Genomic DNA, 15,931 nt, shown 5'->3' with positions numbered 1-15,931 from the left:
TACTTAATGTCATTACCATTTTTTTGTGATTCAGCCAGGGAAAGGTTGATTTAAAAATACAGGAATAGCCACCAATGGTTAATCAATCTGCAGGTGTATTGTAGCATTACACTGTGAAAGGGAGGCCAAATGCTTAATGTGCATGACTTGCCCAGTAGGGATTCATTAGATCCCGTGTGTTCTCTGCTCACCAGTGACATCCACAGAAAACTCTCAGGACCTGGATCACTTGCTGGTGGCACTTTGTTTCCTAGAGCTGAAGGTTGTAGTTCCAGTATCCACCAGCAGATGTCTCAAAGCAGATCAGCAGATCCCAGTAATCTGTTTCCACCTAGAGCTGGCTGCTGGGAGATTATTTAGGTCATCCCCTACTAAGTGCCTCTCGCTCAAGGATTTTGCTGCTACTCAATTAGCATACGGGTGCTAACTTTAGTGTTACACTGTGAAAGGGAGGCCAAACGCGTAATGTGTATGACCTGCCATCAGGGATTCATTAGATTGTGTGTTCTCAAGGGACAATGTAGACTAGATGGCTTCATGCCAATTACCAGTGATTGGAGGTAAGAAGTCTTACAAATGTGTGGTTCAGTCTTCAAAAAAATCCAACTCTCATCATATGTAATGTAAATTCATGAAAGCAAGCTGTTTGACATAAAACATGTCAGTTCCAGACAGAAAGATTTAAACAAAGTATACAGGAACAGCATCCAAAGGATAATTACCAATCTGAAGAAGCATTTTAGTGCTACAATGTGAAAAGGAGGCACAATGCTTAGTGTGTATAACCTGTCCATCAGGGGTTCATTAGATCTCGTGTTTTCTAATGGGCCACTATAGACTAGGTGGCTTCATGCCAATAAATAGTGATTGGAGGGGAAATGTTTTACCCAGTTTGGGACAAATGTGTAGTTCAATCTTCAAAAAAATCGCAAATCTCCCATCCCATGCAATGCACTTAAAACATGCTAGTTTCATAACACAATATGGGGGGATACACGAGTAAGAAGAGATGGCCGTACATCAGTGATGTCCACAGAATTTTTTCAGGACCTGGATCACCTGCTGGCGGCACTGCCTTTACCAGAGTGGAAGATTGTAGTTCCGGTGTCCACCAGCAGGCATCTACAAGTAGATCAGCAGATCCCAGCAATCAGTTTCCACCTGATGATGGCTGCTGGGAGGGTATTTAGGTCCTCCCCCACTGAGCGCCTCTCGCTCCAGTGTTTTGCTGCGGCCAGATTCTGTTTGCTTTATCCTGCTACTGCTTTCTACCTTGTACCCTGCTGCCTTTTACCCGCTCCCCCTTGTTCCTGATCCCAGTCCCTTTTCATCTACTCCCTGCGACTCCAGTTTTCCCCTTTTTTTCGGTGTTCCCCTATTTTGTATTCATTGAATGTACTGTATGTAGTTAGTTTTTGGTTAGGCTTCTGTTTGTTAGTTATTAGTCCGGTATTCTGTCACTGCGGTTTTTGGTTCACTTATACTTTTATGTTTGCTGTGTGCTGGTGTATGGAAGGATTTCTTTTTTTTTTTCACTGTAAATAAATATTACTTAAAGTATACACAGTCTGGTCCCAGTTTCTTGAGTGTAGTCACGCAGATCTGGCCATCCCTGCTGCTGATTCCTAACAAAAACATTAATGAGCAAGACTACCACAAAGGAGGTCTCCACCTACACGTTTCACTCCCGCAGGCTTAGTCATAGAGATGTGGGTGGTCCAGGTGAAGGGATATCTATATATAAATTAGAATTAAAACCAAATGAATGAAAATCAACGGTGGAACTATTAACATGTTCGTTTATGGTTCTATCGCTTTTAGGAGACGAGTAAAAGAGTTTGGATTTTTGCAAATAGCAGAACAACAGCCGAGAATATCACTGCTTTTTTTTCGGATCCATAACTTATAACTGGAGATGTTTTTGATGTTTTGAAGATTGTTATTACCAAAATCCTAGTTGAGTTAATAGGCAAGGCCAACCCCTTTTACAGGAGCATCTTAGTAGCATCATGGGCCCCTGGGCAAAGTAATGCACTGGGGCCTCTACCAGCCTGCCCCAAATTACGCACCTACTCTCAAGAATTAAAGAATACATAGTTGATTGAATTAAAAATACTGTATATTATTAGTACTTTCAATAAAATCAATTTTAAACAATAAGAAAACATGCCAGAAATCAACACAAATATCCAAACAATATAAAAAGTTTTGAAGAACAAAAAGATGGTTATCTGCGGGAGGGTAGAGAAGCCAGCTGCACACTGGCGGACACATATAGAGCAGCAGGGGGGACTAGGCCTGCACCGATCACCCCCTCCTGTCAAAGAACTGATCACCCCTGCTTCCAGGGTCCTTGTACTGTACTGATCAGGTCCAGACCCTGTAAACGAGGCCTGTTATACCCTCTTATCAGTGGCCCTGTCATGGGGCCACCTATGCACCTGGGGCCCCTGGGCAGTGTCCAGGGGTGCCCATGCCTTAAAATGGCCCTGGCCTTTCATCAAAATGACCAGTCTAAGTAAGGAGAGAACCAAAAGTTATAACTAAGCAGATCTGAAATCAAAGCTTTGATGCCTGTGGCATCCCGGCACCCCATCAATGTGGAAGTGGACCACATGCCCCCCACAGCACTGATCACCCCCCTCCTGTCCATGAACTGATTCCCCCTGCTTCAAATGCCCCCTGCCTTACTGATAGGGTCCAGTCCCTGTACAGGAGGCCTGGTAATACCCCCTTATCTGCGGCCCTGTCATGGGGCTCACTATGCACCTGGGGCCCCTGGGCAGTATCCATGGATGCCCATGCCTTAAGATGGCCCTGCTCTTTCACCCAATTGGCTAATCCAAGCAAGGTAATAACCGTAAGGTATAACAAGGGAGATCTGAAGTCAAAGCTTTGTCATGCCTGTGGCATCCCGGCATCCCATCAATGTGGAAGTGGACCACATGCCCCCCACAGCACTGATCACCCCCCTCCTGTCCATGAACTGATTCCCCCTGCTTCAAATGCCCCCTGCCTTACTGATAGGGTCTAGTCCCTGTACAGGAGGCCTGGTTATACCCCTTTATCAGCGGCCCTGTCATGGGGCTCACTATGCACCTGGGGCCCCTGGGCAGTATCCATGGATGCCCAAGTCTTTAGACGGCCCTGCTCTTTCATCCAATTGGCTAATCTAAGCAAGGTAATAACCTTAAGGTATAACAAGGGAGATCTGAAATCAAAGCTTCGTCACACCTGTGGCATCCTGGCATCCCATCAATGTGGAAGTGGACCACGTGCCCCCCACAGCACTGATCACCCCCTCCTGTCCATGAACTGATTCCCCCTGCTTCAAATGCCCCCGGCCTTACTGATAGGGTCCAGTCCCTGTATAGGAGGCCTGGTTATACCCCCTTATCAGCGGCCCTGTAATGGGGCTCACTATGCACCTGGGGCCCCTGGGCAGTATCCATGGATGCCCATGCCTTCAGATGGCCCTGCTCTTTCATCCAATTGGTTAATCCAAGCAAGGTAATAAGTGTAAGGTATTACAAGGGAGATCTGAAAGCAAAGCTTCGTCACACCTGTGGCATCCTGGCATCCCATCAATGTGGGGGGGGGTGAACCACATGTTTTTTTTTTCCCAACCCCAGGAGAAGGAGAAATATTCTATCTGTAAGTTTATCCTTTGTATGGTAATACAATTTGCTTGTATGTATGTGTCACCTTAAAAAAAAAAAAAAAATGCGCTGAGCGGTTTTTGATGACCGGTTACTCCTCACAAGGACTCCCAGTCTTTAGTGCGAGATTAATTACCTAACCCCGGCACTAACCGCTCTAAATTATCCCATCGCTGCCATTAGATGTCACAGATCAAGGGCACCATTCCTTACATTTGCTTTTAAGATGGCTTATGAGATACTATTTTTTCTTTTTTGAAGATTAAACTACATATTTGTCCCTGTCTGGGTGAGATGTAATTGTTAATTGGCATGCTGCTGCCTAGTCTACAGTGTCCCATGGGAACATGTGGGATCTAATGAATCCCTGCTGGGAAGTCATACACATTAAACATTGGGCCTCCCTTGCACACTGGAATGCTAAGATGCTTACACAGTTTGCTAATTAACATTTGGACACCGTTCCTGTATATATGAGCTAACACTTCCCTGGCTGGATCTCAAAAATATGTTTTTGACAAATAACAAAAAACACAAAATATATATATATATACACTATATTGTCAAAAGTATTGGGACGCCTGCCTTTACACCCATATGAACTTTAATGGCATCCCAGTCTTAGTCCGTAGGGTTCAATATTGAGTTGGCCCACCCTTTGCAGCTATAACAGCTTCAACTCTTCTGGGAAGGCTGTCCACAAGGTTTAGGAGTGTGTCTATGGGAATGTTTGACCATTCTTCCAGAAGTGCGTTTGTGAGGTCAGGCACTGATGTTGAAGAGAAGGCCTGGCTCGCAGTTTCCGTTTTAATTCATCACAAAGGTTTTCTATCAGGTTGAGGTCAGGACTCTGTGCAGGCCAGTCAAGTTCCTCCACCCCAAACTCGCTCATCCATGTCTTTATGGACCTTGCTTTGTGCACTGGTTCAAATCATTTGGTGGAGGGGGGATTATAGTGTGAGGTTGTTTTTCAGGGGTTGGTTTTAGCCCCTTAGTTCGAGTAAAGGGAACCCTTAAGGCGTCAGCATACCAAGACATTTTGGACAATTTAATGCTCCCAATGTTGTAGGAACAGTTTGGGGATGGCCTCTTCCTGTTCCAACATGACTGCACACCAGTGCACAAAGCAAGGTCCTGTCAAGTTCCTCCACCCTAAACTCGCTCATCCATGTCTTTATGGACCTTGCTTTGTGCACTGATCCAAATCATTTGGTGGAGGGGGGATTATGGTGTGGGGTTGGGCTTGGCCCCTTAATTCCAGTGAAGGCAACTCTTAGAGTCGGTTCACACTATGGCGACACAACTTCGGGAGCGACTAGTGAAGTCGCCGTGCACTGCGACTTTGGCGTGGCTTGCACGGATTTCACATAATGGAAGTCAAAGCAAGTCGCTCCAACTTGAGTAAAAAGTAGTGCAGGAACCTTTTTCTAAGTCGGAGCGACTTGAGTCGCTCCTATTAGAATGGTTCCCATAGCACAGAATGGAGCACAACTTGTCAGGCGAACAAGTCGCCTGACAAGTCGCGGTAGTGTGAACCGGCAGTTAAGATGTCAGCATACCAAGACATTGTGGATAATTTCATGCTCCCATCTTTGTGGGAACAGTTTGTTCCAACATGACTGTGCTTAAAACATTTCTCCTGCGCTCAAGTAGTGTATGATGGGGGGATAGAATATATATATATATGTTCAATGGACTTTTGTTGGTATCGCTTGTGGTCTTGCTGCCCCCTCAGGACCAAGCGTATCCAAAACACACTAAAAGACAACAATAAGAGAAGGGCGCACCGACCTAGTGCATTACCACTAAAAAGGTTTATTAAAATGTTTAAAAAATGTATATTATTATCACAAAACAATTGTAGATAGCACACATGTAAACACGATCAACACAAGATCTCCAAGGTAGCCAAGGCACTGCGCGGTGCTGGATAGCATGCAGAAATCTGCATGGATCTACTAAGGCTAGGCTGACGTGTTTCGAGGGCGAACCCTTTTCCTCAGAGCCATAAAGGTGCTGCAACATGACTGTGTACCAGTGCACAAAGCAAGGTCCATAAAGACATGGATGAGTGAGTTTGGGGTGGAGGAACTTGACTGGCCTGCACAGTCTTGACCTCAACCCGATAGAACACCTTTAGGATGATTTAGAGCAGGCCTTGTCATCCAACATCAGTGCCTAAGATCACAAATGCGCTTCTGGAGAAATGGTCAGACATTGCCATTGACACACTCCTAAACCTTGTGGACAGCCTTCCCAGAAGAGTTGAAACTGTTATAGCTGCAAAGGGTGGGCCAACTCAATATTGAACCCTATGGCAATGTTTCTCAACTCCAGTCCTCAGTACCCCCAATTGGTCATGTATTTTCAGATGAAACGGCTGTGGTATTTATTAAGGCAGTGAAACAAATCAAATCATCTGTACAAAATAATGGAAAGTCAGAAAATATGACCTGTTGGGGGTACTTGAGGACTGGAGTTGAGAAACATTGACCTGCGGACTAAGACTGGGATGCCATTAAAGTGTATGTGCGTGTAAAGGCAGGTGTCCCAATACTTTTGACAGTACAGTGTGTGTGTGTATATATATATATATATATATATATATATATATATATATATATATATATATATATATATATATATATATATATATATATATATATATATATATATATATATATATATACACAGTATATTATATATATATATATATATATATATATATATATATATATATATACACACAGTATATATATGTATATATATATTTCTGTTTCAAATGTTGCTGTATGCATTCATATACATCCTTAAACCCTGTCTGGACAGTATGATGACCTGCTGATTTGGCACCATCCACAGACAGCCTAACTCTTCAATAAGACGCAGAAGTTGAATCCGACACAATTTACCTTCATATAATTGCAGTACAGAGGATGCTGTTCCAGTCTTTACAAGTGTAATTCTGGCTAAATATTAGGCAATTTTCTTGGTTGAAGGAAAGGAAATTGCTTGATTACCCCCTCCCCCCCCCCCCCCCCTCCTTAAACACAGTCAGTGTTGATGGTGGAATTCCTCCTACTGTGCTATTGTGTTCTAGGAGGTTCCCTAAAGTCAGAATACAATGATTACTGCTGGCAGCTATAGCCCTTGGCAGTGATTGTGCAAAAAAAAAAAAAACAAGAGGCTGGTTGTACTGAAGTCAATTGATAGATCGACTTCAGTACAACCAGCCAGTCCATATATGGATCAAAATTTGGCTGGTACCTGCTGAACTGGCCAAACTTTGATTCATGTATGGCTACCCTAAGGATAAGTGAAACTGATCATTTTATTTCCCTTACATTTTTAGCAAAAATGGGACAAGTTTTATCATTTTGGTGAAATGTATTATTATTGAGTCGAAGGGTTCAACGCAATCCAGACGAATCAAATTCCTAACTGTCTATGGCTGGTTTCAGAAGAAAAACCGAAGCATATTGGGGCCTCACTTCCTGAATGGATGACAACTGTAAAATGTTTGATGCCTCTTCACTATCTCTGCTGGTGCACAAAGGGCAAATATGTTCAGTGGGGACATGGATAGCAATGAAAACACTTCTAAACTACAACCAAAAACCAAAAAAAAAAATGTGGAGTTAGAAAAGATTTGAGCCTATTTTTTTTTTTAATTGTAGTATGAATGTCACAGCATTCACATAGCAGTCACACATAACCCCCACTAATCTGACTAATATTTTCTTATGATCGTTAGCTCCCTCTAGTGGCCATAATGCAGTATTTTCCTGAAATAATCCAATCGGGTAAATACCCAATTATGGCCACTAGATGGTGCTTACAATCATTATAAACTAAAAATAAAATAAATATATTGGACACATTATAAGGGTTATTTGTGATGGCTGTTTGAATGCTGTGATATTTGTTCAGTAAATACTTTATAAAATTACCCCTTTAAGTTTAATTACTGTTGAATTCACTAATGCATCTGTAAGTCGGAGGGGCAAGCAGTAACTACACATTCTGTGCAATATTATTTTATAAAACACTTTTTAATATAAGTACTGAACAAGTTCCCTCAGAACATATAACAATGTAGAAAGAAATAATAAGTATTAATGTTATATAGTGTTTAAACTTGATGACTTTAGTATCTTTTTGTTCTTTTCTTATACTGAATTCTCAGGTTAAACAGCGCCCAGGGTCTGGAAATTAAGAACATGGGCAACCGGTCCACCTTGATGGTAGCAAATGTCACTGAAGAGCATTATGGAAACTATACCTGTGTGGCCGCCAACAAGCTGGGAGTCACCAACACCAGCCTATATCTCTATAGTGAGTATATATACCCCCAACACCAGCCTATATCTCTATAGTGAGTATATATACCCCCATCGCCAGCCTATATCTCTATAATGAGTATATATACCCGCAACACCAGCCTATATCTCTATAGTGAGTATATATACCCCCAACACCAGCCTATATCTCTATAGGGAGTATATATACCCCTATCACCAGCCTATATCTCATTAGTGAGTATATACAGTATACCCCCAACACCAGCCTATATCTCTATAGTGAGTATATATACCCCCAACACCAGCCTATATCTCTATAGTGAGTATATATACCCCAAACACCAGCCTATATCTCTATAGTGAGTATATATACCCCCATCACCAGCCTATATCTCTATAGTGAGTATATATACCCCCAACACCAGCCTATATCTCTATAGGGAGTATATATACCCCCATCACCAGCCTATATCTCTATAGGGAGTATATATACCCCCAACACCAGCCTATATCTCTATAGGGAGTATATATACCCCAACATCAGCCTATATCTCTATAGTGAGTATATATACCCCCAGCACCAGCCTATATCTCTATAGTGAGTATATATACCCCAAACACCAGCCTATATCTCTATAGTGAGTATATATACCCCCATCACCAGCCTATATCTCTATAGTGAGTATATATATACCCCCATCACCAGCCTATATCTCTATAGTGAGTATATATACCCCCAACACCAGCCTATATCTCTATAGTGAGTATATATATACCCCCATCACCAGCCTATATCTCTATAGGGAGTATATATACCCCCAACACCAGCCTATATCTCTATAGTCAGTATACAGTGGGTACGGAAAGTATTCATACCCCCTTAAATTTTTCACTCTTTGTTATATTGCAGCCATTTGCTAAAATCATTTAAGTTCATTCTTCTTCCTCGTGAATGTACACATAGCACCCCATACTGACAGAAAAACACAGAATTGTTGACATTGTTGCAGATTTATTAAAAAAGAGAAACTGAAATATCACATGGTCCTAAGTATTCAGACCCTTTGCTCAGTATTTAGTAGAAGCCCCCTTTTGATCTAATACAGCCAGGAGTCTTTTTGGGAAAGATGCAACAAGTCTTTCACACCTGGATTTGGGGATCCTCTGCCATTCCTCCTTGCAGATCCTCTCCAGTTCTGTCAGGTTAGATGGTAAACGTTGGTGGACAGACATTTTTAGGTCTCTCCAGAGATGCTCAATTGGGTTTAAGTCGGGGCTCTGGCTGGGCCATTCAAGAACAGTCACGGAGTTGTTGTGAAGCCACTCCTTCGTTATTTTAGCTGTGTGCTTAGGGTCATTGTCTTGTTGGAAGGTAAACCTTCGGCCCAGTCTGAGGTCCAGAGCACTCTGGAGAAGGTTTTTGTCCAGGATATCCCTGTACTTGGCCGCATTCATCTTTCCCTCGATTGCAACCAGTCGTCTTGTCCCTGCAGCTGAAAAACACCCCTACAGCATGATGCTGCCACCACCATGCTTCACTGTTGGGACTGTATTGGACAGGTGATGAGCAGTGCCTGGTTTTCTTCACACATACCGCTTAGAATTAAAGCCAAAAAGTTCTATTTTGGTCTCATCAGACCAGAGAATCTTATTTCTCACCATCTTGGAGTCCTTCAGGTGTTTTTTAGCAAACTCCATGCGGGCTTTCATGTGTCTTACACTGAGGAGAGGCTTTCGTCGGGCCACTCTGCCATAAAACCCCGACTGGTGGAGGGCTGCAGTGATGGTTGACTTTCTACAACTTTCTCCCATCTCCTGACTGCATCTCTGGAGCTCAGCCACAGTGATCTTTGGGTTCTTCTTTACCTCTCTCACCAAGGCTCTTCTCCCCCGATAGCTCAGTTTGGCCGGACGGCCAGCTCTAGGAAGGGTTCTGGTCGTCCCAAACGTCTTCCATTTGAGGATTATGTAGGCCACTGTGCTCTTAGGAACCTTAAGTGCAGCAGAAATCTTTTTGTAACCTTGGCCAGATCTGTGCCTTGCCACAATTCTGTCTCTGAGCTCTTCAGGCAGTTCCTTTGACCTCATGATTCTCATTTGCTCTGACATGCATTGTGATCTGGAAGGTCTTATATAGACAGGTGTGTGGCTTTCCTAATCAAGTCCAATCAGTATAATCAAACACAGCTGGACTCAAATGAAGGTGTAGAACCATCTCAAGGATGATCAGAAGAAATGGAAAGCACCTGAGTTAAATATATGAGTGTCACAGCAAAGGGTCTGAATACTTAGGACCATGTGATATTTCAGTTTTTCTTTTTTAATAAATCTGCAACAATGTCAACAATTCTGTGTTTTTCTGTCAGTATGGGGTGCTATGTGTACATTCATGAGGAAGAAGAATGAACTTAAATGATTTTAGCAAATGGCTGCAATATAACAAAGAGTGAAAAATTTAAGGGGGTCTGAATACTTTCCGTACCCACTGTATATACCCCCAAAACCAGCCTATATCTCTATAGTGAGTTTATATACCCCAACACCAGTCTATAGCTCTATAGTGAGTATTTATACCCCAACGCCAGTCTATATCTCTATAGTGAGTATTTATACCCCAACGCCAGTCTATATCTCTATAGTGAGTATTTATACCCCAACGCCAGCCTATATCTCTATAGTGAGTATATATACCCCCAACACCAGCCTATATCTCTATAGAGAGTATATACACCCCCATCACCAGCCTATATCTCTATAGTGAGTATATATACCCCCAACACCAGCCTATATCTCTATAGTGAGTATATATACCCCAACATCAGCCTATATCTCTATAGTGAGTATATATACCCCAACACCAACCGATATCTGTATAGTGAGTATATATACCCCTACACCAGCTTATATCTCTATAGTGAATATATATACCCCAACACCAACTTATATGTCTATAGTGAGTATATATATACCCCAACACCAGCTTATATCTCTATAGTGAGTATATATACCCCCAACACCAGCCTATATCTCTATAGTGAGTATATATACCCCCAACACCAGCCTATATCTCTATAGTGAGTATATATACCCCCATCACCAGCCTATATCTCTATAGTGAGTATATATACCCCCAACACCAGCCTATATCTCTATAGTGAGTATATATACCCCAACACCAGCCTATATCGCTATAGTGAGTATATATACCCCCATCGCCAGCCTATATCTCTATAGTGAGTATATATACCCCCAACACCAGCCTATATCTCTATAGTGATTATATATACCCCCAACACCAGCCTATATCTCTATAATGAGTATATATACTCCCGACAACAGCCTATATCTCTATAGTGAGTATATATACCCTCATCACCAGCCTATATCTCTATAGTGAGTATATATACCCCCATCACCAGCCTATATCTCTATAGTGAGTATATATACCCCAACACCAGCCTATATCTCTATAGTGAGTATATATACCCCCATCACCAGTCTATATCTCTATAGTGAGTATATATACCCCAACACCAACTTATATCTCTATAGTGAGTATATATATACCCCAACACCAGCTTATATCTCTATAGTGAGTATATATACCCCCAACACCAGCCTATATCTCTATAGTGAGTATATATACCCCAACACCAGCCTATATCTCTATAGTGAGTATATATACCCCAACACCTGCCTATATCTCTATAGTGAGTATATATACCCCTATCACCAGCCTATATCTCTATAGTGAGAATATATACCCCCATCACCAGCCTATATCTCTATAGTGAGTATATATACCCCCAACATCAGCCTACATCCCTATAGTGAGTATATATATCCCCAACACCAGCCTACATCCCTATAGTGAGTATATATACCCCCAACACCAGCCTATATCTCTATAGTGAGTATATATACCCCCAACATCAGCCTACATCCCTATAGTGAGTATAATAACTCTTACACATAGTGCCCAAACCTCACTAAAGTCTATGGTAGAGGTCTTGTAATTTATTTCTGCCCATTACTAAGACCATTTTGCAAGTTTTTGTTAACAATAGCACGGGTATCTGGGTACGTCCATGGATAACACACATACACGTATATCAATAGAATTTAAAAAAATAAAAATAAAATACTGTTTGTAGTGGGATGGGTATTTTCAACATAAGGACAAGGACAACATAAAAAAATACACAATTTAAATAACTAACTTGGGCGATGCCTTAAACCTGCACATGAAGTGGCAAGCCCATAGGAGGTACTTCAACAAAAGTGAAATTGAGGAAAAAAAAACAAAAAAACTTTAGCTGCTACATGACATTTCCCAGCCGGATTTGTTCCGTCTGTAAAGAGCCTTCATAATGGGTAAGGGTCCAGTATATATTTTAAGGGAGACTTCATGGGAAAAAAAATGTCATTAGGTCCCCCCAAAATTCATACCAGGTTCTTAGCCCTAATATATATTTTAAGGGGGGGGACCCGTGGAACAAACCAAATCCATTCCAGTTTTTTATTTGGGCATAAAGCCTGGCTGGCCAGGAGATAGGAAAGGCAGCAAGTGTGAGGCTCCCTACCTCCTGAACTATACCAGGCCATATGCCCTTCTGTCCCCATGGACAAGGGCCCCAGCAAAGCCAGCGAGACCTGGAAGTGAGGAAAGAGAAGACCCGCAAAACGTGCACGCCGCTGGATGGAATGAGGGCTCAGGTAAGTAAAAAGAGGGGTGAAGGGGATGCTGACACCTAAACATTTTTTACCTTAATGCAAGGAATGCATTAAGGTAAAAAATATTTAGACTTTACAACCACTTTAACCAATTGCCAACCAGCCTATTAGAGCCTCTGGCTCTAGTCATGTGCTTCAAAAAAAAAAAAAGAAAAAATCCCCTATTGGAATCCATGCGTCCGGCGAACCGCATGTAGATTAGGGGGCCGGATGCATGGATAGGGGGGGCAGCGCCCCTGCGCCCCCAATGGATGGACCGCCACTGCTGGTATCACTGGTCATAGTATGAGATTTCACAAACAAAACTAAGTTATGAATATTTATATTGTCTTCAGCCAATCCAGTAGGAGGTTTATGCCACTAGTGCATGCTGGGGAGGATATAAATATTTGGGAGAGGCCATGTGCTGGCTCTCTTTCCCTGGGCTGAGGCCTAGGGAGGTGCTGCTGGATGGAGCTCTGCTGTTAGACCCAATAGCCTGTTTGGGGCCTAACGTGGTCTGAAGTGATCCTGAAGCTGTCCTGCCCGGTCTGGAGGACACTGGGAGGAGACCCAGGGGAGGCCCCCTTGCTGGAGAGAGCCAGGAAGAATTCTGGTCTCTTAGAAGGGCCTGGTGACTCACTTGGAGAATGCCCTGAAATTTGGGAACATGCTTACAGTGTTGCCAGGTTGGCTTAAAGGTTCTGAAGCTGGACATTGGTCTGGATCGGGAGAGTTGGTAAGTGATCTGCTATGGTATCTGAGACCCCTAACCCTCAACTCCAATAAAGACTAAAGTGACTGGCAGACATGGTGCCCAGGATCCTTTCTCAGTCCCACCAATTTTAGCCATGGACCTGGGGTGAAATGCTAGTCCGCCTTTTGCCTCTGGAGGTGCTATCCTGTCTTTGGGGTGTCAGAGGGTTGCTACACATGTTATCCACTTTAGCCCCGGAGGATTTGGCTGCTCAAAGACCAGGGCCTATTTTGCGATTCGGCACTGCGTGAATTTAACAGACAATTGCGCGGTCGTGCGACGCTGTACCCAAATGAAATTGACGTCCTTTTTTTCCCACAAACAGAGCTTTCTTTTGTTGATATTTGATCACCTGTGCGATTTTTACTTTTTGCGCTATAAACAAAAAAAGTGCGACAATTTTAAAAAAAATAATATTTTTCACATTTTTTTATATGAAATTCCCCCCCCCCCCCCCCAAAAAAAAATGTAAAAATCAAAATTTTTAACATTTTAGGCCAATTTGTTTTCTGCTACATATGTTTGGTAAAAAAAAAAAATCGCAATAAGCGTATTTTGATTGGTTTATGCAATAATTATTGTGTTTACTAACTAAGGGAAAGATTTTTGTCATTTTTATTATTTTTTTTTTTAACGAGTATTGGCGGCGATCTGCGATTTTTTTTGCGGGACTGCGACTTTGCGGCGGACAGATCTGACCCTTGACTGACATTTTTGACACTTTTGGGGGTACCAGTGACATTACTACAGTGATCAGTGCTAAAAATATGCACTGTTACTGTAATAATGACACTGGCAGGGAAAGGGTTAACACAGTGGGTGATCAAGGGGTTAAATGTGAGCCTAGGGGAGTGATTCTAACTGTGGGGGGGGCGTGGCTTCTGAAATGACCATAGAGACCTGTGTTCCTATATAGAAGGATCACATGGGCTCTATGATCATTGCAGGGAGAAGAATGGTCAACTTCGTTTACAACAAAGTCATGGCGGTGATCTGCGATTTTTTTTTGTGGCACTGTGACATTGCAGAGGACAGATCGGACCCCTGACTGACATTTTTGACACTTTTGGGGTTACCAGTGACATTACTACAGTAATCAGTGCTATACATATGCACTGTTACTGTAAAAATGGCACTGGCAGGGAAGGGGCTAACTTTATTAGAGAGCAAAGGGGTTAAGTGTGTCCCAAGGGGCGTGCTTCTAACTGTCAAGGGGCGTGGCTTTTGATGTAACCACAAAGACATATGATCCTACATAGCAGGATCGTATGATCTCTGCAGTTACACCAGGGAGAATGACAGGCGGCTTTGTTTACATCAGCCGCCTGCCTTTCTCCCTCTCCAGCGGGAGATCGCGAGTGAACATCGGAGCCGCCGGTCACTTGCGCGGGGATGCCCGTGAACGAGCGGGGGCGGGAGCGTGCCTCCGGCGGCGCGCGCTCGCTCCCTATTGGCTCGTAGGCGAGTGACGTACCGGTACGTCACTTTGCCTGCACGGGGCTGACCGCCGCAGTATATGTCGGCAAGTGGTTATACAATGCAACAAGTTGGGAGTTGTTGCAGCAACCTTATATCCATACTTCATATACTCCAGCATGGTGCATGGATTGGATATACAAACGTAGCTCTAACAGGCATACATTGCAGAGCACCACAATGCACGCTAATGCGCTCACGTTGCCAAAAAAACGGTCCATGTTTTTCTTGTAGACAGTTTGATGTGCTGCCAACTCATTCATTTCAGTGGGCTGCCTTGTGCACCAGGACGCCATGGTTTGAATGGGCTCTAAGAAGTCCGTAGGGAATTCAACTCACTAATCAAACTGGAAGCATCTAGGCGCCCAACCTTTTATTTTCTAAATAATAAAAAAAATAAAAAAAAGTGCGTGTTCAGGTTTAATCTGCTGTTTAGGAATCCCACCGACATATTCAAGGAAGGATTTAGCTTCCCAAGCTAACGTGGGGTTAAGCCGGGGGACTGTTAATAAAATAATCTCCTTCCTGGGACTTAAAGTGGCACTTGTTTGTAGAAAACGATTCATGAATTATTGAGCGCGTGGGCGCATTAAATATGAATGGCGCTTCAAATCCCGGGCGGGAGTTTTTTTTTTTTTTGGGAAAGGTCTAAATGTTTCATAAAGCTTTTAAATGTCACCGTCCCCTTGTCCGATGTTTAAAAGTGCCATAGACTTCAATGTGCTAAGTGCTGCTGGCTTGTAATAACAGCGATTAGGTGTGGGAGAAAGGCTCGGCGTGGAGTTCCTGGGGAAAGAAACCGGAATGTCTGTGTGTCAGGTGTGATCGGAGGCCTCGCTTAACAACAGGCCGGAGGGGACGAAGATCTCTGATTGTTTTTGTCTCGGATACCGAGAAACATATTACTTGTCGACTGTGGAGAACAGCCCTATGGGCAAAGATGTTCCCGGCATCAGCAACTCTGTTCTAGAGGCAGAAGGGGCCACCACAGCCCCACAAGGGCCACTCCACCCAAAACTAAGACC

The 15,931-nt window shown here is 43.0% G+C and overlaps 1 protein-coding gene across 1 annotated transcript in view; it reads left to right on the top strand.

The window, feature by feature from the left end:
• Positions 1 to 15,931, top strand: part of LSAMP (limbic system associated membrane protein) — a 1,007,988-nt gene that overhangs the window by 935,461 nt on the left and 56,596 nt on the right. Inside the window, exon 6 of the mRNA XM_082245475.1 lies at positions 7,846 to 7,994. Coding sequence (XP_082101601.1) covers positions 7,846 to 7,994 — 149 coding nt within the window. The remainder of the gene's footprint in view (positions 1 to 7,845; positions 7,995 to 15,931) is intronic.

This window comes from Pelophylax lessonae (genome assembly GCF_965119305.1).
Source record: "Pelophylax lessonae genome assembly, chromosome: 2".
Taxonomy (NCBI): Eukaryota; Metazoa; Chordata; class Amphibia; order Anura; family Ranidae; genus Pelophylax; species Pelophylax lessonae.
This window is presented reverse-complemented; position numbering and strand designations above follow the sequence as displayed.